Source organism: Triturus cristatus, chromosome 2_1 (assembly GCF_964204655.1).
Source record: "Triturus cristatus chromosome 2_1, aTriCri1.1, whole genome shotgun sequence".
NCBI classification, from domain to species: Eukaryota; Metazoa; Chordata; class Amphibia; order Caudata; family Salamandridae; genus Triturus; species Triturus cristatus.
Window position 1 is genome coordinate 491,432,590 of NC_140581.1, and position 24,636 is coordinate 491,457,225.

The 24,636-nt window shown below is 46.0% G+C and overlaps 1 protein-coding gene across 3 annotated transcripts in view; it reads right to left on the reverse strand.

Moving 5' to 3' along the window:
* The window catches only part of FCHO2 (FCH and mu domain containing endocytic adaptor 2), a 1,031,922-nt gene that overhangs the window by 511,288 nt on the left and 495,998 nt on the right, over window positions 1–24,636 (reverse strand). For all 3 annotated transcript variants that reach the window (XM_085632343.1, XM_085632342.1, XM_085632344.1), the window contains 2 exons: window positions 23,261–23,333; window positions 6,466–6,490 (listed from right to left, as the gene is read on the reverse strand). In XM_085632343.1, the coding sequence (XP_085488469.1) occupies window positions 6,466–6,490; window positions 23,261–23,333 (98 nt within the window). The remainder of the gene's footprint in view (window positions 1–6,465; window positions 6,491–23,260; window positions 23,334–24,636) is intronic.

Genomic DNA, 24,636 nt, shown 5'->3' on the forward strand with positions numbered 1-24,636 from the left:
ACATGACTATGTCTGGTTTCGGGATTAATAAATTCTTTCTGTTTCGGGTCCGTGTTGGAAGGCGGGACGTCGAAACGAGGCTCCTTGGATGGAGGAGGAGCTGTTTTGTCTTTTGGTGCCAGAATTTTCGGTGCCGAAGGTTTCGGTGCAGAGATGTTCAGATCCGAAGATTTAGGTTTCGTAACGTAGAGCCCGACAGTCATGGAGCGTCTTCTTGGATCAAAAAGATCGGCACGCATCGCAGTCCTGTTCATTGTGTTCCGGGGACACACACAAGCTGCACACATCGTGCAAGTCGGTGCACGGATACTTGGCGCGGCACCCGGGACTGAATTTAAATGGAGTCCGTTCCATCGACAGCGAGCTAACCCGACGCGGCTAGGCCCAAAGGCCTTCCACAAAGTTTCTCAGTCGGAACGATACGTGGAGAATGAGAAACGCGATAGAATAACAATACCGTTGAGGGTACTGGATTGCGCACCAAGGGGAACCCGAGAAACGGTGCCGAACCAGAGCGCCGCAATTCACGTCGGAACCAGATAGCGGAAAAAAAAATTTAACAATGGAGTCAATGCCCATGCCCATCACAGAAAGGAGGAGTCACCTACCTCGTGACTGGAAAGACTTCTTTGAAGGAAAACAACTTGCAAACATCTGGACCCAACACTAGATGGCAGGAGTATGCAAAGCATGTGATCTACAGCTCGCATGCCTCAAACATATCTTATACCATCAGCGTATAACATCCTTAACTGCATTTTACGCGCACAAATATAAGAATATATCCAGTGTGGCTGCCCCTTCCTTGGATTTGAATTGTGCATTGTGAGGAAGTGATGTAGTGATTTTCTGGGAAAATGTCCCAATCTGTCGAAGACACAACCTATTGAACTGTGAACGTGTTCTGGGCCCATATGTTTACGTCATCAATGGGTTGTCAGTTAGAAGAACTACAGAAGAGTACAATATTTTGGGACCTGTGAAGCAACCAGGTGGCGCTATGTCCAATTAGTACATGCATTTCTATTAACACCCACAGTATTCAGTGGGTCTGGAAAGGTGACCCTATCCTCTACAAGGAGTAGCAAATATCAATTTAGGTGACTCCAGTAGGCAGTGTGTCAAAGCTGCATAATAATATATGTCAAAGTCAGGGACAGAAACCTCCCCCACCGAAGTTGTATAGCAAGACTAAATAAAGGTTTTCCAGCTATACTGCGTGGCTACCATTCGTTCACAGAGCTTAACAAGGATAGTCTGTAAATTGTGATTTTAAGATTAGTTATACCAGCCTCAGGGAACCCAACATCTTTATTTGAACAGCAAGACATTTGCAGTGGCGTATGTAGCAAGAGTGCCACTCGCCCAGTACAACGAGGAAAAGTGTCTCCATAAGTGCTGTTTGGGTAGCAAAATAGAGCAGTAAATACGATTTAGTGTGCCATTGATAGCTATGCCACAGCTCTCCATCGCTTTCTCTTCCGTTTCTCCTGTCTTGTCTTTCACTCCCTCCTCTGCCCCATATATAGTTACTTTCCAACTCTTCTTTATTCTTCTCATGTTTACATCCTTCCTTTACTATCTACATGCTCCCCTCCTCTTGTTTCCTCTCCATCTAGCCACTTTCCACCTTTCACTCTCCCAAACTCTAACCTGTATCTCTCCACTTCCCCTCACTCTATTCTGCACTGATGTTCTAATTATACACTGCATTTAACCCACATCTCTTTTTTTTCTACTGCATCAGTCATTTGTATTACCCACTTTCTCCCCTTCTCTTTATCTCACCAACTTTTTCCATTTCCTCCTGAATCTCTGTAGACATCCATATCTAGTTACCTTTCACTTTCCTCCTATACCGCTAAGCTCTTTTTCTTCTCTTGCTAGTGTCCCTGTATCTGTACACCATTCCTTTTCTCCCCTTTCCATTTCTCCTGTGTAGTATTCCATTCTCCCTTATTTTGTTCCATGTTATCTTTTCCTTACTTCCTATATATCTTTGCTCTCCTATTTCACTTACTGTCCTATATCTACCCACCTTCTTCGGCTTGTTCATCATTCTCCAATGTATTCTGAATTCTGCCCTGTATCCCTCTCTTCTGTTCCCTCTGCCCTACTCTTATCCCTATCACCTGCACTTTGCTTCCCCTTCATTATCTATTCACTACCTAGTAACTCTCGATTCATTCCATCATTTCGAGAAAGGCAGAGGGCACAGTGAGAGGTGGCTACAGAAAGAAGAGCAGTGGCATCAAGAAGAACAGCAATAGGGAGGGCGAGGGAAAGAGAAAAGGTGGAGGAATAGAGACAGGGACAAAGAAAAGAAGAAAAAGGGACAGGAACCGAGGACAGAAGTATAGAGAGAGAAACCTCAGAACTGTCCAGTCCGGAACAAAGAGCTAAATCTGTAACATTGAGATCATCAGCCTGAATGTTCCGCACTTGGTGAGAGGTGGAAAGGCCTCAAAAACCAGTGTCCTGAAAGGCCCATATAAAGAGAATCTTCTGCTCTGGCTGAAGGTGTAATTTCACTAGGGAAGCGAGATGAGAGATGGTCATCAGCAGGTGGTCTTGGACTGAAGGTGCCAAACTCTCATGTAACAGCCAGTTGAGGAATGGGAATGAGTGTACCTCTTCCCCGCAAAAAAGGACCATGACCACCACCATTACTTTCGGAAAATCCACAGGGAGTTAAGGCCGAAAGGCAGAACATTGAACTGAAAGTAGTTCCTCTCTACCACAAAGTGAGGACCCACCTATAGGAATGCAGGACGGGTATATGAAAGTACATCTCCTTCAGGTCTAATGACTATTTAATATGCAGGGTCTACGGCAGAGAGGATCTTGGCCAGAGTCAGCAGCTTCAATTTGTTCCTTCGAAGGAAGGTGCTCAGAAAAAGATGGTCTCAAATCTACCTGAGCCCACCCTGCTTTTTTGGGCACCAAGATAATGGAGTAGCACCTGCTGAGTGTCCATTTCTCAGGGACTCTCGCATGGGCAGACATAGCTGCCTCTAGCAGTATACTAGGCCCTAGCAGTATACCCTGAACTTCTGTAATTGCTGAACAAAAATGGCCCATAGAAATCAGGCCGATGGCACCTAGTGAATGGGCAACTTACCGGTGGCACCGAGTAAGGCTTCACCTACATCACTGTCAGAAGGTCTGTGAAGGTCTCATTGAAAGACAGCAAGGCCTATGAAGTTTAAGGGACAAGTCGCAAAATTTCAGTAAGAAGACAGGCCTTAGTGTCCACTATTAGCAATTGCAGTTTAAACTCCTCTGATGCCATATGTATGCCAACAGGAAAGGAGGCACTTTCCTTAGTGGGGGGTACAAACGGAGTGTCAAATTCTGTCTCTGGTTAAGTGTCCAGACTACCAGCATTTTGGGGATCTAAATATAATTCATCATCCGTGTTGTGAGGGGCAACAAATTCATTATCCCAGCCATATGGAACATTCTGCAAGCCTTGTACAGGATCTGAATCGAGCTGAAAAAGGCATCAAAGATATTGGCACTGAGGCAAAGGCACTGTCAAAGAGTCCTCAGACATCACTGGCTGTGTCTTAGAACTCTCATACTGAGACACTGGCGTTGATCTAGCCAAACTCAGTTCCTGATAAGGTATCAGTGTTGAAACTATAACCGGACCCTCTGGAGCCATGGGCAAAGCCACTTAGACCAGAACCAGCGCGGCCGACTACCAGTGAGGGTATGGGCAGGGGTCTAGTAGGGTCAATTGGTGCCAGGGTATGATATGCCAGAAAAAGTTCAAATGGGAACTCCAGCAGATCCATGGGGCTCAGATGAGCTCCAGGAGGACCTATAATAATCAGGAAAATCTGCAGCTGTGGAGTGAAGGGTGGCCCAGGACATTCTGGGCAAACTGACTCCAGCTGTGGCATGACATTGGAGTCCAAAGGCTGGCCGAGAGTCTGGCCTTTAGAATGTGGCGTGCACAATCTTTCCTTGGAGCACGAGTGACTTGGAGTAGGTGAGAGAGTGAGGCCTCCCATCTTGACTTCTTGTGGTTGCTTGGAGATTTGTCCTCGGACATCATATTAGATTTAATCATGAAAGGGGACCTCAGCTTGGACTTGAGGTGAGTTGAGGCCCAAGTCTTGGCAAGATAAAACTTTTCTTCTGCCTCCCTGATGGGCTTCAAGTGCATCAGAGAGCATTTGTCGCATGACTTTAGATCATGCTTAGACCAAAAATGCCAAAGACAGATGTATCTGTAACTAACATCTATATCCTGCAGGTGTGGCACAGTTTAAAGCCGTAAGTCTTCGGGGGAGACATCCCTAGAAACCAGTCAGAGAAGTCGGTAAAGATTTGACAAAGCTTAGGTGCGGAGCTCAGAATCCTCTTCAGAGAGTATGGAAAAAGAACGTCTGTTAGCGTACAGTGGTGACACCTGTATATGGCTCTGTGCTGCCACTTCTGGAGATAGGACGAGGTCACTACAGTCTGACAGGTACACTGAAGCAATTGTTGGAAAAGAGTCTATATCCAGTCTGGCGCCATGGGTGAGGAATCTGAAGTTAGAAGTATCCTTCAGAAATCTCCAGTACGTATAAAAGAGCATCACTACCCAGTCCTCTGCAACAAAGCATTTTCTTTAAAACTTTTTTAATTTTCCGACGGTGAGAGACACTGCATTAAACATCCTCTATATGCATCTTCCAGCAAGGCTAATGCAACCTTGTTTATGTAAGCAGACATATCATGACTAGTTTTAGAAACCACTGATGAATAAAGGTTGGCTCCATGAAGGCATGCATGATATGTCTGAGTCATAAATAACAAGGTTGGAAACTTGTGTATGCTGCGCACTGTTCACCTGGTGTAAACACACCATAACTTAAACATGAGTTCAAAAAAGAATTTAACTGTGTTCTCAGTAATGCTTTTTTAATTCAAATAATCCTTATTTTCCTGTGCGATTTCACAGAAACATTTTTGCTTTCAGAAAGAAACTTTTTACATCATGCATCTATTACTCATGGATGCTAATTACAAAAGTTATTTCACATGTACATTTGTATACACAATAGTTTGATAAAGCCCAATGCATTTCGGAACCACACGGTTCCTTCCTCAGGGGCAGTTCTTCAATACAAGTCATAGTAATCAATGCCTAACCGTCCTCACTGACGTTTGTGCAAAGTCTTTAAGGCGCTAAATTAATCAGTGAGCTTAAGTGACGTTCTTACGGCAAACAAGTTTTCTCCATGTAGTTGATCGATCTTGTTATTTACTGAATCATTTACAGCATCAGTGGACAACTCATGCTTGCTGCAGCACCACAATAAGTCTGAATAATTTTGACGCATTTAGGAGTGCACCCCCTATTTTGTAACCATTACTTGAGTCATATATAAGCCGGTGTCCAATCATCATTTTGAAACCTAACCAAATATTAGGGTCTCCATGATGGTCTCCATAACGTTTTTAGTGCCCTGTGTGGCCATTCACCATAACATATACTGTCATTGATGCATATTTATCAATATAGTTTAGTTTGCAATTTTCTACGAACAGTACATTGCCCTTTCCTTTTGCAGCATAGCAATCATCTAATTGCCTAATATCGTTCTCCAATAATCTAGAGAGGTGGAATTAAATGGACTGGAACACCCTAGCTTGTTTAGAAATGTAAATGCTCAGCAGATGCACTTTAAATGCATCCTGAACAGACATTAAAAAGGGACCAACCCAGCATCCGTATAGAAGTATTTTATTACAGTAGCTCAGATCTCGGTCTTCAACACGTTGCCCAAGAGTGCATTTTATGCGAACTGCTAGAACCTATATACCTCCTTGCAACATTATAGCTAGCAAGAGAGCACTGGAGAGTGAGCCGATACAATCTGGGGTAGTGGTGTTCAGTGGCGGCTCGCAGGAAAAACACTGTGGTGCGGGACAGGTCAGGGTGGGGGGTAGTGGAGTCCGCCATACGACAGCAAAGGTAAACGTACATTAATAAATATCTGCCGTCGTATGTCGGACTCCACTACCCCCCCCCCCCCAACCAGCCCCGTCGCCCCACAGCGTGACTTTTGCAAGCCGCCACTGAAAGTGTTGCCTCCCCTATACAAAAGTCTCTAGAGACAAGCTGGGGTGTCTGAGGTGCAATGAATCCAACACGCTCAATCGACCAAGATTTATAAAGCGCTGCAAATCACCTGCGAGGCTCTCAAAGCGCTGGAGTTGCTCCCTGATGTGTGAGTCTGCCTTAACAGCAGCTGTTTGTGAATGAGAGGGATGGCTTGCCCTGTTCTGTATAGAGCTAAAATCATCATTGCTAATGCTGAGATCATGATCATAACCAGAGCCTGGAAAAGTAACAGCCTCAAGTTTCTCATGAATAATTGCTTTAGATTTAAGAAGCATCATTGTTAAAAAAAACAAATCCAATGTCTTGGTATAAATGTTGATAATAAATAATTAGATACTCACCACTGAATCTGCATCAGCGTTTTCCCTAGTGAAAAAAGTAAAATTGGTTCAAAATCCTTGATACATAGCAAAGATAGATTAAAAATGTACCAGTCTTGCAAACATAATATAAGAAAACAATCTGTTTTGAAGTTTGCTCATGCACTTTTTCTCGTCTGTTTAGCAAGTTCTGCACAGACAAAAGTTACTTACCAGTAACATTAGAAGTCATAAGTCTGAATGGTCATATTAAACTGAACCTACTGCAACCTGAACTAGCTTCTAATCCCTGTATAGCTCCTATAAGAAAAATCAGGATTTGAATTTGGGCCTACAGTAAAGACCAACGGTGATAATCCTTAGGCACTGTAGAGGATATGCAATGCCTGTGAACAATCAGTTACCTTTTGAGAAGATCCCATCATGTACAGCGATGTGATTGTCATATTTAGTGCAAAAAAACCCAGCCCTTTTCTGGAGGTATTTTTCACTTGCTAATTGTCTAGTTGAGTGAATACCGGAGGTCCTTGCCAGCGTAGAAGAGAGACATTCCTGCCTGTACCTTCATGAAACTTGAAGTGCTGACGTCAGGAGTGGCAAAACTGTAAACTGAAAATGTTAGTCTTCCACCATAAAATCATAGGTGTGCTGGAAGAACTGGTATATGAAAAAATGTATTTTGCAAACCCAAAGACTGCATCAAAATGAAAATCTCTGAATTCCAGCAAGACTACCCTTAACTTCCCTAGGTTGTATCTGCTTGTTGAAGACCCTCCGGTGACAAATGAGCTTTCGCTTCCCTGTCTGCTGGTTTGTAAGAAGAAAATGCCAAGAGTAAAATCACATTTTTTGCAACAGGCCTTCTAAGACCTGCTACAGAAGTATTGGGAAATCCTTCTCTAAAAGCATGCTTCTGTGTCTTTCCGCTGTTGGTTTCTAGAGGACAGTTTGAAGGAAAGCTCTACAGTGGAAGAGTATGCTGTGTTTTCAATATCTGTAGGATCTACTGATCTAAGGACAGTCCTTGCGACTCCATATAGAACTCAAAATTACCCTCATGCTGATGTTAAATAATGTGAGGGGGGTTATCAAAACAACTTCTCTAAAGCCACAGCAGCTGTGGTCCATGCCTATCTTTCTATTGCTTGCCTAGTCTTTCTATTGTCCTTGGAATGTTTCCTGTAAAAACAGGATGCCCCCTGGCAAAAGTAGGTCTGTGGTTAAAAGCCTAGACTATAGTGTAAAATTGGAGTGAAGTAGACAAAGACCTTGGCGTATTTCTGCATTCCTTAAATGTAATGAATGTTTAATTAAATTTATCAGCAAATCATTTTTTTTAACCCCAGAGGCTTGGCCAAGATATGAGATTGCACGCCTAGGGAAAATCCTAACAATGCAGAGAAAGAGTGATACATCATTGGAGAAGAGGTGTCAACCCACAAGAAAAGGAGAGAACAGATCACAGAGTAGTAATATGGTTGAATAATCTCATTTCATTTACTACATTCTGACAATATGCATCCGATGGAGCATCAAAAATGATCCATCAGTTTTTCCAAGACTACTGTTATCCCATTAAGCTGCTGACCAACGACGCTAATGCAACATTATTTTATATATTATGCTCTTGAGTTGTAGTGGTTTTAACTGCAGTTTATAAGGATACAGTAAAATACATAAGTCGTCTCTCTTGTGACAAGAGAATAATGGATGAAAAAGAGAAACTTGGATGAAATGGAATAAACATGATGAAATTGGATTAAAGTTTGGCATTATAATTATGCTTAAAGTAATGCTGTGCGTCCGGCATTGGGGTGAAATATCGCCTCATCTTGACTAGTTATTATACGCACGTGGTTCAGGGCAGAGCTACGATTCCGGGCTTGCACGCAATCAGAGTCTAAAGAGGAGTAAATGACTAAAAAAAGAAAAAACAGGTGTGCACTCTGTCAATTCCCCTTCTTTATACTTAACAGATCTGCCATGTGATTCTGAATTCCTGGAAGATGTTAGGTTAAAAGGTATATGTTTTGAGGAATAGCCCACCTCCATATGCTCTGTGCTAGTTGAGAGAGCTGCAGAGAGTGCGCCCCCCCACCCCTGTTTTTGTAAATAGTATATTGCTGTCATATTGTCGGTGCGGACTAAGACAGCTTTTCCTGATATCGGTTTCCGGAATGATTTTAATGCCAGAAAGATTGCTGGTAACTCCAAATGACTGATGTGGAGTAACTTTTGCTGAGGTGTCCATGTGCCCTGTATGGTGTGATGTAGTAGATGAGCTTCCCAGCCGGTGAGCGATGCGTCTGCTGTTAGCACAATCTGTGGAACCGGCTCTAGGAACGGTCGTCCTTTGGAAACGTTTTGGGTGTTCCACCACTGCAGAGAGCGATGTGTGCGGCTGTCCACCAACACCAGATCTGTTAGCTGAGCTTGACCTTGGTTCCACTGACGTGCTAAGCCTTCCTGTAAGGGGCGCATCTGAAGTCTTGCATGAGGTACTATGAATAAACAAGAGGCCATCATCCCAATTAGTTGCATGAACACTCGAGCTGGAAGTGAGTGTTGCGGCTGGAATTTAGTTATAAGGGTTTGCATGCTTGCTATCTTGGCTGGACTGGGATATGCAAGGCCTTTTGAGGTGTGTATTGTGGCACCTAGATATTGTTGGCTGTGAGATGGTTGGAGGTGAGACTTTGTGAAGTTTATGGTAAACCCTAAGTCGTGAAGTAGTTGGATTGTGGTGTGTGTGATTTACACACTGGGTATGCGACTTGGCTTTTATGAGCCAGTCGTCCAAATATGGGAAGACGTGAATTTGTTGTCTTCTTAATTGGGCTGCTACCACTGCCAGACATTTTGTGAAGACTCTGGGTGCTGTGGGGACTCTGAATGGGAGAACCTTGAACTGGTAATGCTGACCATCTACAACAAACCGGAGATATCTCCTGTGAGCAGGGTGAATGGGAATGTGGAAGTAGGCGTCCTTGAGATCTAAGGTGGCAAGGAAGTCGCCTTGTTTGAGTAGATGAAGGACCTGTTGAAGAGTAATCATATGAAAGTGGTCTGATTGTATGTAGAGGTTTAATGGTCTAAGGTCCAAGATGGGTCTCAGAGTTCCGTCCTTCTGTGGAATGAGAAAGTACAGGGAGTAAACCCCTGTGTTTTGGTGATGCTGGGGATCTGGTTCTATTGCATGTTTTTGTAGGAGGAAAAGCACCTCCTGTTTTAAGAGCGTTAAGTGCTCTGTTGACATTGGGCGCTGTTTGGGTGATATGTTTGGGGGAGTTGAAGTGAGTTCTAGCCAATAACCGGATTGGATGATTTGTCTCACCCACCTGTCCGTGGTAATGGTGTTCCAGGCAGATAGGAACTAAAGCAATCTTCCCCCGACTGGAGTAGAGTGGTCCAGGGGGAGTGTAGGGAAGTCATTGTTTGGGGGTGGAGGCAGTGCGAGTATTGGTAGTTTTGCCTCTACCCTTGTTGTTATTGCCCCTGTAGCCTCCTCTGTAATAGACTCTGGTAGATGAGGTCTGGGTGGGACTCTTGTAGGAAGTGGAGGGGTTGTCAGTGGTAAAGCCTCTAGAGGCGCCCCTATAAGAGGAGCGACGAAAGGAATTTCTGGGAGCTTCCGATTGCAAAGCTCCCATTGATTTGGCAGTGTCTGTATCTTTTTTCATCTCATCCAAAGATGAATCTACACTAGGCCGAAATAAGTTTTCCTGGTCAAACGGTTGGTTTAATATGGTAGTTTGAACTTCTGTTTTGAAGCCCGAAATGCGTAGCCATGCAGGTCTGCGTAAAAGGACACTGGTATTAATAGCTTGGGATGCTGTGTCTGCAGCATCCAGAGTGCAACATATTCGTTATGAGTTTGCCATCCTGGATGAGATCATTGGCTCTTGTATTATATTGATCTGGAAGGTGTTGCAGTAAGGTCTCTAGCTCGTCATAGTGTGCCCTATCATACCTAGCCAGCAAAGCCTGTGTGTTGGCAATTCTCCATATGTTGGCTGCTTGGGACGCTGTTCTTTTACCAGATGTGTCCAACAATTTGGACTCCTTATCAGGAGGTGGAGCATCGCCTGTAGTTTGGGAGTTAGCCCTTTTCCTGGCGTTGGAGACTACTAAGGAACCCAAGGGTAGTTGCCCTTTAATATAAATCGGGTCAGCTGGGGCAGACTTGTACTTCTATTCCACCCTGGGGTAAATGGCTCTGGCCCTTGCAGGATCTTTAAACACTTCAGGAGCGTGTTTGATTACCCCTTTTAGCAATGGGAGAATGGAAGTGGACCTTTGAGATGGTGCAAAAGTGTCCAAGGGTCTGTGTGCACATTCACATCGTGGTATTCTGCAGCTCTGAATTTCAGCTGAGTGAACCCTATAGTGTCCTCTGGAGGGGATGGTCTAGATGGGTAGATATCATCTTGTGGTGCATTAGGGACATCAGGTGTGCCATAATCTTCCCATGGGTCCTCTGGGGTGTTAGGGTGACTAGGTTCCCCTAAAGGGTCATTATCCCCTTACTCCCCGGAGGTGTCCTAGTCATCCTGTGGTGGAGGAGATTGTGAGGGTACTGGAGATGGGATAGGAGAGATTTGGTGTGGAGGAGGAGGTGGAGAAGGCATTCTGAAAGGAGAAGTGGCAATGTCTCTCTTCTTTGGGCGTGGAGCTGGTACAGGTTTGTCCATTTTCCTTTTCCTGGAAGGACTAAGTATACGTTGACCTGTCTTTGGGTCTATTTCAAGACTTTTTTGGGTTGGATCAGGCCGAAAAAGGTCCTCCTCAGGAGTGTGTTTCGGTGCCTATTTTTTCGGGTCCGATTGTTTGTGTGGCACAAGTTTTGGAGTGGTTTGCTGCTCCTTAGGCTTTGAATCGGGGGGTTTCCTGGGTTCTGTTGGGGTCTTCGGAACCAACTGTTTCTTTGGTTCTGTTGATTTTTTCGGATCCGAAGGTTGAGCACCAGTGGTCTTCGGAGCCGCTTGCTTGTTTGGTTTCGATGTTTTTTTGGAAGACTGAGCGTCAGTCTTTGGAACCGGTTGTTTGGCTGGTTCCGACGATTTTTTCGGAGCCGAGACGTCCGTACCAGTGTATTTCGGTGCCGAAGGCGCCGATGTAGAACCATGTGTCGGTACGGATGAAGACAGTGGTTTCGTCTTTGGTGCCGGGAATAGGTTTTCGGTACCGACGGTAGGCTGACTCGATCTCGAGTGGCCTAAAGGCTTATTATCGACTTCTTGGCCGAGCCGGAAGGCGGAGTGTGGGAAGTTTTGTCCCGGTGTGCACCTAGGCACAAAGGTGAAGGCGTGAACGAAGCCTTCTTGTGAATGGGTGTGGGGGGGGGGGGGGCATCAACGTCAGTATTTATGACCTGCTGCCCTGGAGTAATATCTTCGACGTCGGAGTCATCGGCGTCGTAGGCGCTAATGTTGCCCTCTTCGATCTGCTCCTGCTCCGGTACATTGATGCCTTCTTGGAAGATATCGTCCGGTATCGATGTTGAAGATCGAGCCATGCTTCTTCGAACTCGATGACCCCGAATCGTTTTCTTTGAGCGGAAAGAGGCACAAGCTGGACAGTCTTTGGCCTCGTGCTCGGGCGAAAGGCAGAGGTTACACACCTCGTGAAGATCGGCGTGTGGAAAGTTGGATCCACATTGAGCACACTTTTTGAAAGGAGTCCTTTCCATGAGCCAAAGGCCAAATGGCGCAGCTAGGCCCGAAGGCCTGCGTCGACGACTGGAATCGAAGAATTCAAGTTTGGAGAGATGTGCGTCGAATGAGAAACAAGATCAAAACTTTTGTTTTTTTAATTGAATTTTAGTTGGTTTTTAAATTTTAATAAAAAAGTGTTTCAAATCGCAGAGTGTATTGGCGTTGAGTGGAGTGTCATTAAGTGGAGTTGTATAGAAGTGGAGGATATTGTCGTACAAGGCAGTGTGAGTGTCGTAGAGTAGTGTAGAATGGAATAATGTAGAGTAGAGTGGCATTGGGTCAATTGGAGTGGCGTAGAGTGGAATGGAGTACAGTGGAGTGGTGCTGAGTGAAATATCGTAAAGTGGCGTAGAGTTGAATGGCGTAGAATGGAGTAGCGTAGGGTGGAGTGCCACAGAGTGGAACATAGTAAACTGTAACACTGCCTACTCTTAAAAAAATTGGACTTCTAAGTTTTTGGTTTTTTTTTTAAACATATCCCATTTCCCCTTAAGGAAAACAGGCTGCATAAAAAAAAAGATTGCTTTATTAAAAAGCAACCACAGACATGGTGGTCTGTGGACCTCATCAGGCCACATCCCTGTGATGGCTGCAATTCCTAATGGGTTGAAAATTAAGAACTACCTTATTAATATTCATGAGGAAGGTCCATTTGCAACTTACTAGGAATCGCTATTTGGGAACACAAGTACTTCATACATTAGGAGTACCAATTTCCTAATTGTGATTCATAGATAATCGCAATTAGGAAATAGGCATTCCTATTGTTTGTGAATCTGGCCCTAAATGCCTTCTAACTTTAAAATTACTTACCCTACTTACATGTACTACCAAAAAGGATCACCTGCACATCATAGTATATAATCCTGCCAAATTTCATGTAAATCCAACTGGTTGTTTCGCCGCTACACATAAGTACAAAGTCTATGGAAAATGCATTGGTTGACCTATGACCGCAAAACTTTGCATCATCCACCAATGTTGGAAAACCTATAGGTCGCCAAAGTTTTATGGAAATTTGTCAAACAGGCGCAAAGTTATTAACGGTCAAAAACCAGAGGAATTCCTATCTCTGGCAATCCTAAATAGAACTATGGAGTGGCTACCGCCACTCTATAATACATATAATATACATTTACCAGCACTTTTGCATGATAGAGTACAACGATGTAAAACAATGTGTGGTTCCACATGCTATAGTTATGAACATAAGACACCAAAAAATGGAGGATTATAAAAAGAGCACATCTTTAAATAATATGTTTAGTGGTAGAGTCAGTGGCAAATTATGTTCACCAGGATCAACTGCCTACCAGACTGGCATTGGGTAATCATCAGATTATACCAACTTTTGCTCATCGCCAATACAAAAAATGTTTTGTATGTTCATCTATATCACATATTTTGCAGCAGAAGACACAATGGGTGAAAACAACATAATCTTTTGCTTTACCTCTTTCATCTGTTTGGCACTTAAACTAGATGAGATTATATTTAGTGGTATCCACTAAGAATAAATTAAGTGTATTATGTAACCATAAAGTACCTGGAAGGAATGTTGCAATATCAATTTGCCTTTCTTTAAGACGGCCATGAAACAAACAGGAAAATGCAGGTTATGGAAAGCAACAGCCACCTGCACTAGCAAAGACAGCAGCCTTTATGGCTTTATCAAAGCTTGTTTTGTGCTGTCATAGTTTTTCTAAACCTTTATTGTTAGAGGAGCTACTGGGTCCAGGTCAATATTAAACAACAAAATTGGCTAAAATATTATTATTTTTTGCTCTCAAAACGCATACATTACTATAGTAACCCTGGCAAAAAAGGAACTACTATGTGGGCTGATGTCATCCTTGTGAAAGATCAAAATGCTGGACTCACAGTACCACTAGCCATTGGCTAAGGTTGGCTGACCCCATGCCATATGATGTAGTGGGTGCAAGAAAATTATAAATTAACAACAGACCAATGGGTGAAGAGGGTTGGCTGAAATCCTCTATATGGGTACATTAGATATGTATTAATTTATTAAAATCAAAAAGTCTGGCCAATGGCAGAAATAACAAGCATTGGCATAGCCAATAGGTCTCGCCTTTGGGACCTTTTAAGTGTTAAGCTATGCAACAATTGTTGTTGCACCAAGAATATTGTGCTGCATAACTGAATACTTAGACGGTCCCAAAAGCAAGACCTATTGGCTATGCCAATGCTTGTTAACATTTCTGTCTGTATCCATATTTTTTTGGGCCATCTTATTGGTATTTATCCGTATTTATTTTGTGTTTTGAGAATAAGCTGACTCATAAAATGGTATAATTCCCCATTTAAGCAAAGGTTGGTCGCACACTGCTCGTCACACCAGCAAGTTGCCCCAAGGGACTGTGGTAGATGTAGTGGCGACGGCGGGTACCCCTATGCCACGATGTATAAAGAACAGTATGTGTTGCGTTAGCCATCCCTGGACACGTGTTTCGAGGTAGTTGCCTCTCGTCAGCAGGGAGCAGGTCAGTGTAAAGGGGTGCCGCGTGGACTGCCAAAATGTAATTAAAACAGGTCAAGTACCTCTCATGGCGCGCAGGTGCAGATCCAAGGCTCGTCAGCCCGTTGGCTCAAGGGAGCCGTAATAAATTAAGCAAAGGTTGGTCGCACACTGCTCGTCACACCAGCAAGTTGCCCCAAGGGACTGTGGTAGATATAGTGGCGACGGCGGGTACGCCTATGCCACGATGTATAAAGAACAGTATGTGTTGCGTTAGCCATCCCTGGACACGTGTTTCGAGGTAGTTGCCTCTCGTCAGCAGAGAGCAGGTCAGTGTAAAGGGGTGCCGCGTGGACTGCCAAAATGTAATTAAAACAGGTCAAGTACCTCTCATGGCGCGCAGGTGCAGATCCAAGGCTCGTCAGCCCGTTGGCTCAAGGGAACCGTAATAAATTAAGCAAAGGTTGGTCGCACACTGCTCGTCACACCAGCAAGTTGCCCCAAGGGACTGTGGTAGATGTAGTGGCGACGGCGGGTACGCCTATGCCACGATGTATAAAGAACAGTATGTGTTGCGTTAGCCATCCCTGGACACGTGTTTCAAGGTAGTTGCCTCTCGTCAGCAGGGAGCAGGTCAGTGTAAAGGGGTGCCGCGTGGACTGCCAAAATGTAATTAAAACAGGTCAAGTACCTCTCATGGCGCGCAGGTGCAGATCCAAGGCTCGTCAGCCCGTTGGCTCAAGGGAGCCGTAATAAATTAAGCAAAGGTTGGTCGCACACTGCTCGTCACACCAGCAAGTTGCCCCAAGGGACTGTGGTAGATGTAGTGGCGACGGCGGGTACACCTATGCCACGATGTATAAAGAACAGTATGTGTTGCGCTAGCCATCCCTGGACACGTGTTTCGAGGTAGTTGCCTCTCGTCAGCAGGGAGCAGGTCAGTGTAAAGGGGTGCCGCGTGGACTGCCAAAATGTAATTAAAACAGGTCAAGTACCTCTCATGGCGCGCAGGTGCAGATCCAAGGCTCGTCAGCCCGTTGGCTCAAGGGAGCTGTAATAAATTAAGCAAAGGTTGGTCGCACACTGTTCCTTGGGGCAACTTGCTGGTGTGACGAGCAGAGTGCGACCAACTTTTGAATCATTTATTACGGCTCCCTTGAGCCAACGGGCTGACGAGCCTTGGACCTGCACCTGCGCGCCATGAGAGGTACTTCACCTGTTTTAATTACATTTTGGCAGTCCACGCGGCACCCCTTTACACTGACCTGCTCCCTGCTGACGAGAGGCAACTACCTCGAAACACGTGTCCAGGGATGGCTAATGCATACACATACTTTTCTACATACATCGTGGCATAGGCGTACTCGCCGTCGCCACTACATCTACCACAGTTCCTTGGGGCAACTTGCTGGTGTGACGAGCAGAGTGCGACCAACTTTGGAATCATTTATTACGGCTCCCTTGAGCCAACGGGCTGACGAGCCTTGGACCTGCACCTGCGCGCCATGAGAGGTACTTCACCTGTTTTAATTACATTTTGGCAGTCCACGCGGCACCCCTTTACACTGACCTGCTCCCTGCTGACGAGAGGCAACTACCTCGAAACACGTGTCCAGGGATGGCTAATGCATACACATACTTTTCTACATACATCGTGGCATAGGCGTACTCGCCGTCGCCACTACATCTACCACAGTTCCTTGGGGCAACTTGCTGGTGTGACGAGCAGAGTACGACCAACTTTTGAATCATTTATTATGGCTCCCTTGAGCCAACGGGCTGACGAGCCTTGAACCTGCACCTGCACCTGCGCGCCATGAGAGGTACTTCACCTGTTTTAATTACATTTTGGCAGTCCACGCGGCACCCCTTTACACTGACCTGCTCCCTGCTGACGAGAGGCAACTACCTCGAAACACGTGTCCAGGGATGGCTAATGCATACACATACTTTTCTACATACATCGTGGCATAGGCGTACTCGCCGTCGCCACTACATCTACCACAGTTCCTTGGGGCAACTTGCTGGTGTGACGAGCAGAGTGCGACCAACTTTTGAATCATATATTTCCCCATTTTGTTTAACTGATAAACATGCACTCAAACGTTGCTGCCTGTCAGTTTTAGCAAATTAAGCAGACAAATATATCCAAACGTTACACCTCCTGTTAAATATCAGTATTATAATACAAATATATGCTAACACGTGCCTGTATAAAGGGAAATCTAGAACAGTTTTTGAACTTCCCATGGTGTCTATCTGCTCAGTTGTTATTCTGGAAATCACAAAAGACTGCATGGAAAGTCACCCACGAGAAGCATTATTTTGCGTATTTTTCCGTTTAAAACAAATACAGACCCAAAAAATATTGTTGTCTGTCTACATCTGTAAAAATCAGTAGGAATGGAAAACTGGGAGCCGTAATCGTAACATTGCATAATACATAGGAAAAAAGAGAGGGTGGCACTGCACACAACAAAGACTTCACCACCATTCAGTAGATTAGCCCAGTGGGTCAACGCACACAGTGCAGAGATCTGTCGGTCATGTGAAGGAGACGTTTTAAATCTCAGCAGGGCCATCGGAGCAATGAAAATAATGTAGTCCGTGCTTTCGTTTAACCTTGTACGTACTGGGACTTGTAAATTCATTCTTATACCTAGAGGTCTGCAATATTAACACTCAACTGATCGAAGTTGTAATATTCGCAGGATAGTGGCATAAAAAGCTAACTGAATTAGTTCGCCTTTTATGTACGATTAAATAACGTGTATTTGTAAAAGCACACGTTCACCCCCAAAGGGGTATCTTGGTGCTGAATAACAGATGCTTATTCCCACTACATGTTCCAAACCTGCTGTAAACGGCTATCATTGGACAGGCCAAGCAGGAGAGGACGGATCATTTGCGTAATTCATAGGGCGGCGTCACTACGGTATGCGGAAATGGCGTATGAGAAGTGAACGTAAAGCAGTGCAACGTCTTCAAGCCCTAATACTCTGCCCCTACGTGAGTATGGCTGTAGCTCTTAGGAGCGTGGCATTGAAAACAGAGCGCCCAACTCTCCTCTTCATGTAAGGGTGAAGTAATCGTGTTATATGTGAGAGCGCCGAGTGCAGGCCCCTGATTTAGCGTATGCCGTTGGCCTTAATGTAAATGTACGTCAAGTTGCCTATATGCTGTGCACATTAGCTACTGTAAAAGGAAGTGCTCCAGTTATGTGCTTTTGGTAGTACAGACAGTAGCCGCTACCTTAACTTGTGCGAGGAGGTTTAAATACAGTGACATCTCACTACTAGACAAGATCACTGGTCTGTAGGCGTCCGTGAAATATATTCAGATATTAACTATTGTAAACTCTTTGCATGTCCAATCTGACCATCCCTCGATTTTATTTAATGCGCTGGACTTCTGTGGAACAGGCAAGGGCATCTTTCCAGGGAGCACGGATGTAGGTCGCCACCCAGATGAAGAATGCCTCAGAGGCTGTGAAGCGGCTCAAAGGGAGCACACATTAAATGGGTTAAAACCGGGTTCAAGTCCCACTGAGGCATAACAAAGGGAATAGGAGGAAAGAGAGGAGTTATTTCTTTCAAGAAAATGATTTACAACCGGGGACTTGAAAAGGGAAGGCTCATCTGGAAGCCGAAGGAAGGCAGAGATGGCCGAGAGATAGCCCTTGATAGTGCCCAGAGCAGAGCCCTGTGGGCCAAAGAAAGAAGGAACAAGAGAACCTCAGAAAGAGGGGCAGAAAGGGGATCCACAGCCTTTGCTGTGCACCATGCCACAAATTTGTTCCACCGGCAGGCGTACACCGTCTTAGTGGAGGGACGCCTGGCTGCCAGAATTACATCACAGACTTCAGGAGGCAGGTCGAAAGAAGTCAACTGCCGCTGCTCAATCTCCACACAAGGAGGTGGAGGCAGGATAGGTCAGGTGGAGGACCATCCCCTGTTGCTGTGACAGAAGATCCTCCCGAAGAGGCAGACGGGTCGGAGGATCAATGTCCATGTTGAGCAGCTCGGGATACCAGACTCTTCGTGCCAAATCCGGAGCCACAAGAATGACTTGGGCCCGGTCGCGCCTGATCTTCTTCAGCCCTCTGGGCACAAGTGGTATATAAACGGGAAAGCGTACAACAGACCGCAAGTCCACAAACAAAGAAAAGCGTCGCCTAGCGAGTGCCGCCTTGGAAATTCCAACGGGCGTTGTCTTCAGTGGCTAATAGTTCTAACCAAGGCTCTTCCAACTGTCGAAAGAGACCTTGCACCACCTCCGAGTGAAGACGCCATTCGTGATCCATCATGCACCAGCGGCTGAGTTCGTCGGTCCTGGCGTTCAGTGAACCTGCCAGGTGTTGAACCACCAGGGATATGCCCTGATGTTTCCAGTCATGTCTAGGGGCTAAGGGCATCTTGACATAGGGTCCACGCCCCAACCCCGCCCTGTTTGTTGCAGTACCACATGGCGGTGGTGTTGTCCGGGAACACCTGCACTACTCTTCGCCGGACAGAGGGAAGGAATGCCTTGAGTGCAAGACGGATCGCCGGGAGCTTCAGAAAGTTGTTAAGGAGCCCGAACTCGGCCGGAGACCAGAGGCCTCTGATTTCCGCCTCTCCCATGTGGCTGCCCCATCCCAGAAGAGATGCATCCATCACTGTTCGGGAGGATAGACTCGAAACCGTGTCGTGTCCAGAACCGCTTCGATGAAGAGGAGCTTCTGAGAGGCACTCAGGTGTAACTTTGTCACAATGATGGAGAACCCCATAGAATGCAGGTCGTCGGCCGTAGTCTGGAGGTGGGACACGACTGCCTGGGGCAAGCCCGCCTTCAACAACCAGTCGTCAAGATAGGGCAAGACTGAAACCTCTGATCTGCGCAGATGAGCTGCAACCACCGCCATCACTTTCATGAACACCCGAGGGGCGCTGGTAAGGCCAAAGGGGAGCACGGTAAACTGAAAATGCTCGTGGTCTACCGTGAACCTCAGGTAACGTCGGTGGGTCGGCAGGACAGGGATGTGAAAATAGGCGCCCTGCAAGCCCAATGCAACCATCCAGTCTTGCAGGTCGAGGGCAGACGGAGGAAGCGGTTGATGTTCCTGAGATCCAGGATAGGGCGCAGGCCCTTGCCCTTCTTGGGAACCAGAAAGCAGTGGGAATAACAACCACGACCTACTTCTGGGACAGGAACGCGCACAATGGCTCCCTTGGCCAAGAGATGTAAATTCCTGCTGGAGAAGGGCCAGGTGATCCTCCGACATGCGTTGGTATTGCAGTGGCATGGCTGGAGGGGTAGCCTGGAATGGGAGGGAGTAGCCCCTTCGGACGATCTGTAAAACCCACCTGTCCGACGTGATGGTGCGCCAGTGGGGGAGGTGATGGCGAATCCTGCCGCCCACTGGTGTTTGATGGGCCCGAAATGTCAGACTAGGAAGGTTTGGAGGCTGGTGCAGAAGGGGGATTGGTGGACTGGCCCGCCCGCTGGCCCCCGGAAGCACGATGGTTGTTCCCATGTCCCCGGCCGCGCAAAGGTTGACTATCTAGCTGTGGCCTGTGGCTCTGGGCGGGACGTAGCGGGGCACCCCTTCCGTAGCCACGAAAGGGGCGAAAAGCAGACTGCACGGGGCGGCTGGAGAGGCCGAAGGACTTGGCCGTAGCTCGTGAGTCCTTGAAACACTCTAAGGCGTTGTCCGCTTTGTCGCCGAAAAAAGAACGGCCATCAAAGGGCATGTTGATGAGGGTATTCTGAACATCCCCAGAAAAGATAATGGATCTCATCCAGGTGTAGCGTCTAAGAGCTACTGACGGAGAAAATCGTTCCACCCAGAGAGTCGGCAGTATCCAGCCCACAATGGATGGTAAACCTGGCTGCATCCCTCCCGGCGGCAATAGCCTGGGAGAGCACTGTCCGGGTCTCCTCCGGACACTGAGGCAGCACCTGCACAACCGAGTCCCACACAGAGTGGGAATAACGGCCCAATAGACATGCGGTGTTTACTGACCGCAGTCCCAAGCTGGCGGAAGAGAAAATCTTCTTTCCAAGATGATCCAGCTTCTTGGATTCCCTTTCCAGTGGAGCGGTAGGGAATGTGCTTTTGGAAGTAGAGGCTTGGACCACCAAGCTCTCAGGGGTGGGGTATTGGGAAAGGAAAGTGGGGTCACCTGGACCCGGTCGGTGGCGTCGGGCAATCATCCTATCCACGGAAGTCCCCATGTTGGGCTTGGACCAGGTGCCCAAAAGGATGCCAGTAAGGGCCTCGTTGAACGGAAGCAGAGGCTCCGAAAGAGTTTGCCGCCGGCTGAAGCACCTCTATCAGGCGGTTAGTCCTGACTGCCACAGTATGGAGTTCGAGGTTGAGAGACTCGGCTGCCCTACGCAACACCACTGCGTACGAAGCTCCCTCCTCCATAGCCACGGTAGGAGACAACATGCCAAGTTCAGGGGAGGTGTCCAGACTATTGGCATCCCCCAGTTTCTCTCTCCCGGTCCTCCTCATATTCCATCTGATCAGTTAAAGGGTCTCCTGAACCCTCTCAGTCCTCCTCCTCATCCTCTGGGTGCCAATCTGGATATAAAGGGACCCCAGGAGTGCACAGAGGCACAAAAACCCTCTTGGCGCCGGATCCGGCGTCGGGTGATGCCGGTCGGGCTCCGGGTCCACGTCGGGATGGAGGCCGGGGTCAACACCGGCCTGGGGGCCAACCTGCGTCGAATGTGGTAATGTGCCGGAGGAATCGGCGCTGATGGAGGTGTAATCAGGTCAACCAACGCCCATCCGGATTCAGGCCTGGATCCAAGTGGGGCCTGAGGCAACGGGGCCAGAGCCGTCGGCAGAGGAGGTCTAGGCCCCCCAACCGGTTCCGCGGGGCCTGAAGGCGCGCCGGTGGGTCCGGGCCACCCAAAGATGGCATGCATCGCCTCGTAGAACGTAGGAAGCTGAGAAGGAGTTGCTCCGGGTCTCATGAAGGGAGGGAAACGCGGAGTAGACTCTACGGCTCCGCAAGCGGAGCTGTGGAAGCGGCCCACCCACATCCCTCGTCAGGTCGGCCGACCGAAGAGAAGACGAAGAGCGATGATGCTTCTCCGACTTCTTCTTATGATTTGACTTACCCGACTCCGAGTGCGAAGACTTCGATGACTTGGACGAATGGTGGTGGTGGCTCCACGACCGGTCCCTCGACCTCCCTCGCGACCGGGACCTCGAACGGCGCGAAGCCGACTGCCAGCACTCAAGCAGCTTTCGGGATCGCTCCCAAAAAAGCCTTCAGCAGTCGGAGCACGGCTTGGGGTCGTGGTCACACTCAAGGCAAAAGAGGAACAGGGGGTGCGGATCGGTCACTGACATCAGTCGGTTACAGGAACCGCATGCCTTGAAGCCTGGCATCCCTCGTGCACCAGGAGTTGATGGACTCAAAAAAAGAAATCAACAAAAGTCGAGAAAAAGTCAGTCAAAAAGTGACTGGAGGTACCGCTCTTCTAGGATCGGCGCTGGCTGGCGCGGAAAAAGAAAGAACTGACGTCAGCACGCGAGGGCCGCGTCAAAGTAGCTGCCGCAAGGGCATCCCAGCGACACAATGCCAACGACCAACGCGGAGCTGACCGACGCCACCTTCCGACGCGCATAGGTACTGCTGACGAAAAAATTTCCGGATCCAGTCTGATGCCTGGGGGCAATTCTAAGGTAAGGAATCTATAACTAACATGTTTCTTTCAGATTTGGTATATGATTTCATTGGCCCCAAAGGCAATTAAAAGTCAACTGCTCCCAAAATTGTAAGCAGGCAGCATAAAAAAAACAATGATTTTAAGAGGTACCAACATGAAAAATTACAGCAATGGATTTGCCTGAACTCATAACCAAAAATCAACAAGAACCCAATATTATAGTGGTCTAAATAAATATTGGATCAAAAACAACATGAAATGGTGGAAAAATAACATATCTGCAGAAGAAGTAACTTGGAGGTCATGGTTCTTAATCTTTCAGTGCAGAGGAGAAACATACAAGAAGGATACCATCAAGACGATTGCTTAAGCCACTTCCTAACCTTTTAACTTCTGTGGGCCCCCACTTAGCCATTATTGAAATCCATGGAACCAGCCTAAGCAATGTTAATGATTTGAACTGCAAACCAATGCACTACAATATGGAAACAAGTATTCATCTAACAAATACACAAATTATTAAATATTTGATGTAATTCACAAATATAAAATAAATCTAAATTGCAATTTTAATTGGAAGGTTGGAGTTTTTCTAAATTGAATTTAGGCCACCCATGACTTGCACTGCTCCCACAAATCAGTCCAATGATACCACCCAATTTCAAATTTCTTTATATTTATAGGAAATTTCTGTTTTCATTTTTGGCATTTTGGTTCTTTATTTATATACTCCTTATTAATCTGTTAATATTATTTAATTTTCTAAGCAATAGCGGATCCCCTTTGTAGGTGTCACAGACCCCTAGAGCTCCCCAGACCACAGGTTAAGAACAGCTAGCTTAAAGAATGTCTTAACATTTTGCCCTGAGCAGTATATGATGGATACCTAATAAAGAAATTGTTCCCCATATTTAACTTTTTACAAGAAAGTAGTCGAAACTCAAGCAACACTTACACAGACTCTGTATCTTTATCCTTCTTAATAATTCCCGGCAAACCAAATGTTTTCCTTTTCCTTGGTTTCACACCTGCAGAAAAATGACAGTTGCTCCACAATTAGTCTTTTCTTTGTATTATTTTGATTTAAAAAAAGGCAGTATAATATATGGTACGGCATTTGGTCATATTACTGCTTGCTATTTAGATGCGTCCAAACCCAGAACTTGACAATTTCCAACAGCTATGTTTCTTGCAATCACTATCACAATTAAACTTTGTGCCATACAGAAATGTAACATTTTCTCTACTACTTCGTTTGTATTGTTTAATATTCATATCACGAAATTAACAGTTAAACATTTAGTTCTCCAGCATTGTTATCTTTGAAGGAGCATTTTCCAACATTCCCCATCAAAGAATCCTCACTAAAAAATAACATCTATATATAAATACATCAAAGCCCTACAAAAGAGTTTAATCTACAGTCAGCATACCGTATTTTCTCCCATCTTTGCTTGCCCTACTTGCCCAATAGCTTTATCTATTCTCATTTTAAAAGTAGGATTCCAAGTATAATGCAGTCATTGGCTTCTCTAAGCCAACTTGGCCTTATCAGCTTGCTTAGGAATGCCATAACTCGGACAGAGAGAGAATGCCCTTCCCGAAGTACGGAACACAATTGAAGAGGCTTGTTGTTCAGCTAAGGTGTGCAGACTAGAAGTCACCTAAAAAACCTCAGGTGGGCACTTTTGGTACAAAGACACGTTAGCTAGGAGCTACAATGGAAGGGTTGGTGCACAAAGACTAGCTCTATCATTCAGCGCATTGCAACGAACTTCTGAAACACAGTCAAAATGTTGAAATATTGTGTTCATTAATTGCTTCCATTGCCACTATTTTGTTTGTTTTCATAGTTAAATCCATACATATTATAAGCACTAGATAGATTAGGACCCTTCCCATCTATGGTGAAAGGAGTTTGGAGATCACTGACAAAAAAGAATCCAGTACGTCTCACAGGAGTGATTGTTGCCCAGAACACACCACCTTCATGTAATGTTACAGTCCACCAGGTTTCCTGTTTCACGGCAGTAAGTTGTCAATGAGTCTGTACCTGGCCAGAGGATGTAGATTAACTAAAATTGGGCAACATTTTGCAGACGTTAGCAAAAAACACATCAGCGGTGTCCATGTGGGGTGGTCTTTGAGTATCCCTGGGTAACACACACAAGATTTTACAAAGAATTACTAATAGTGAAGACAGCTTTTGCAATGTTGTTTTATCCCTCCGTTCAGACAGGAACTGCGTTTCAGCTGCAGGTTTGTCAGGTGCTTGACTAGTAAAAGGCATTCCACATTTGATTTCATTTTTTGAGTCTCATTCTGATTCTG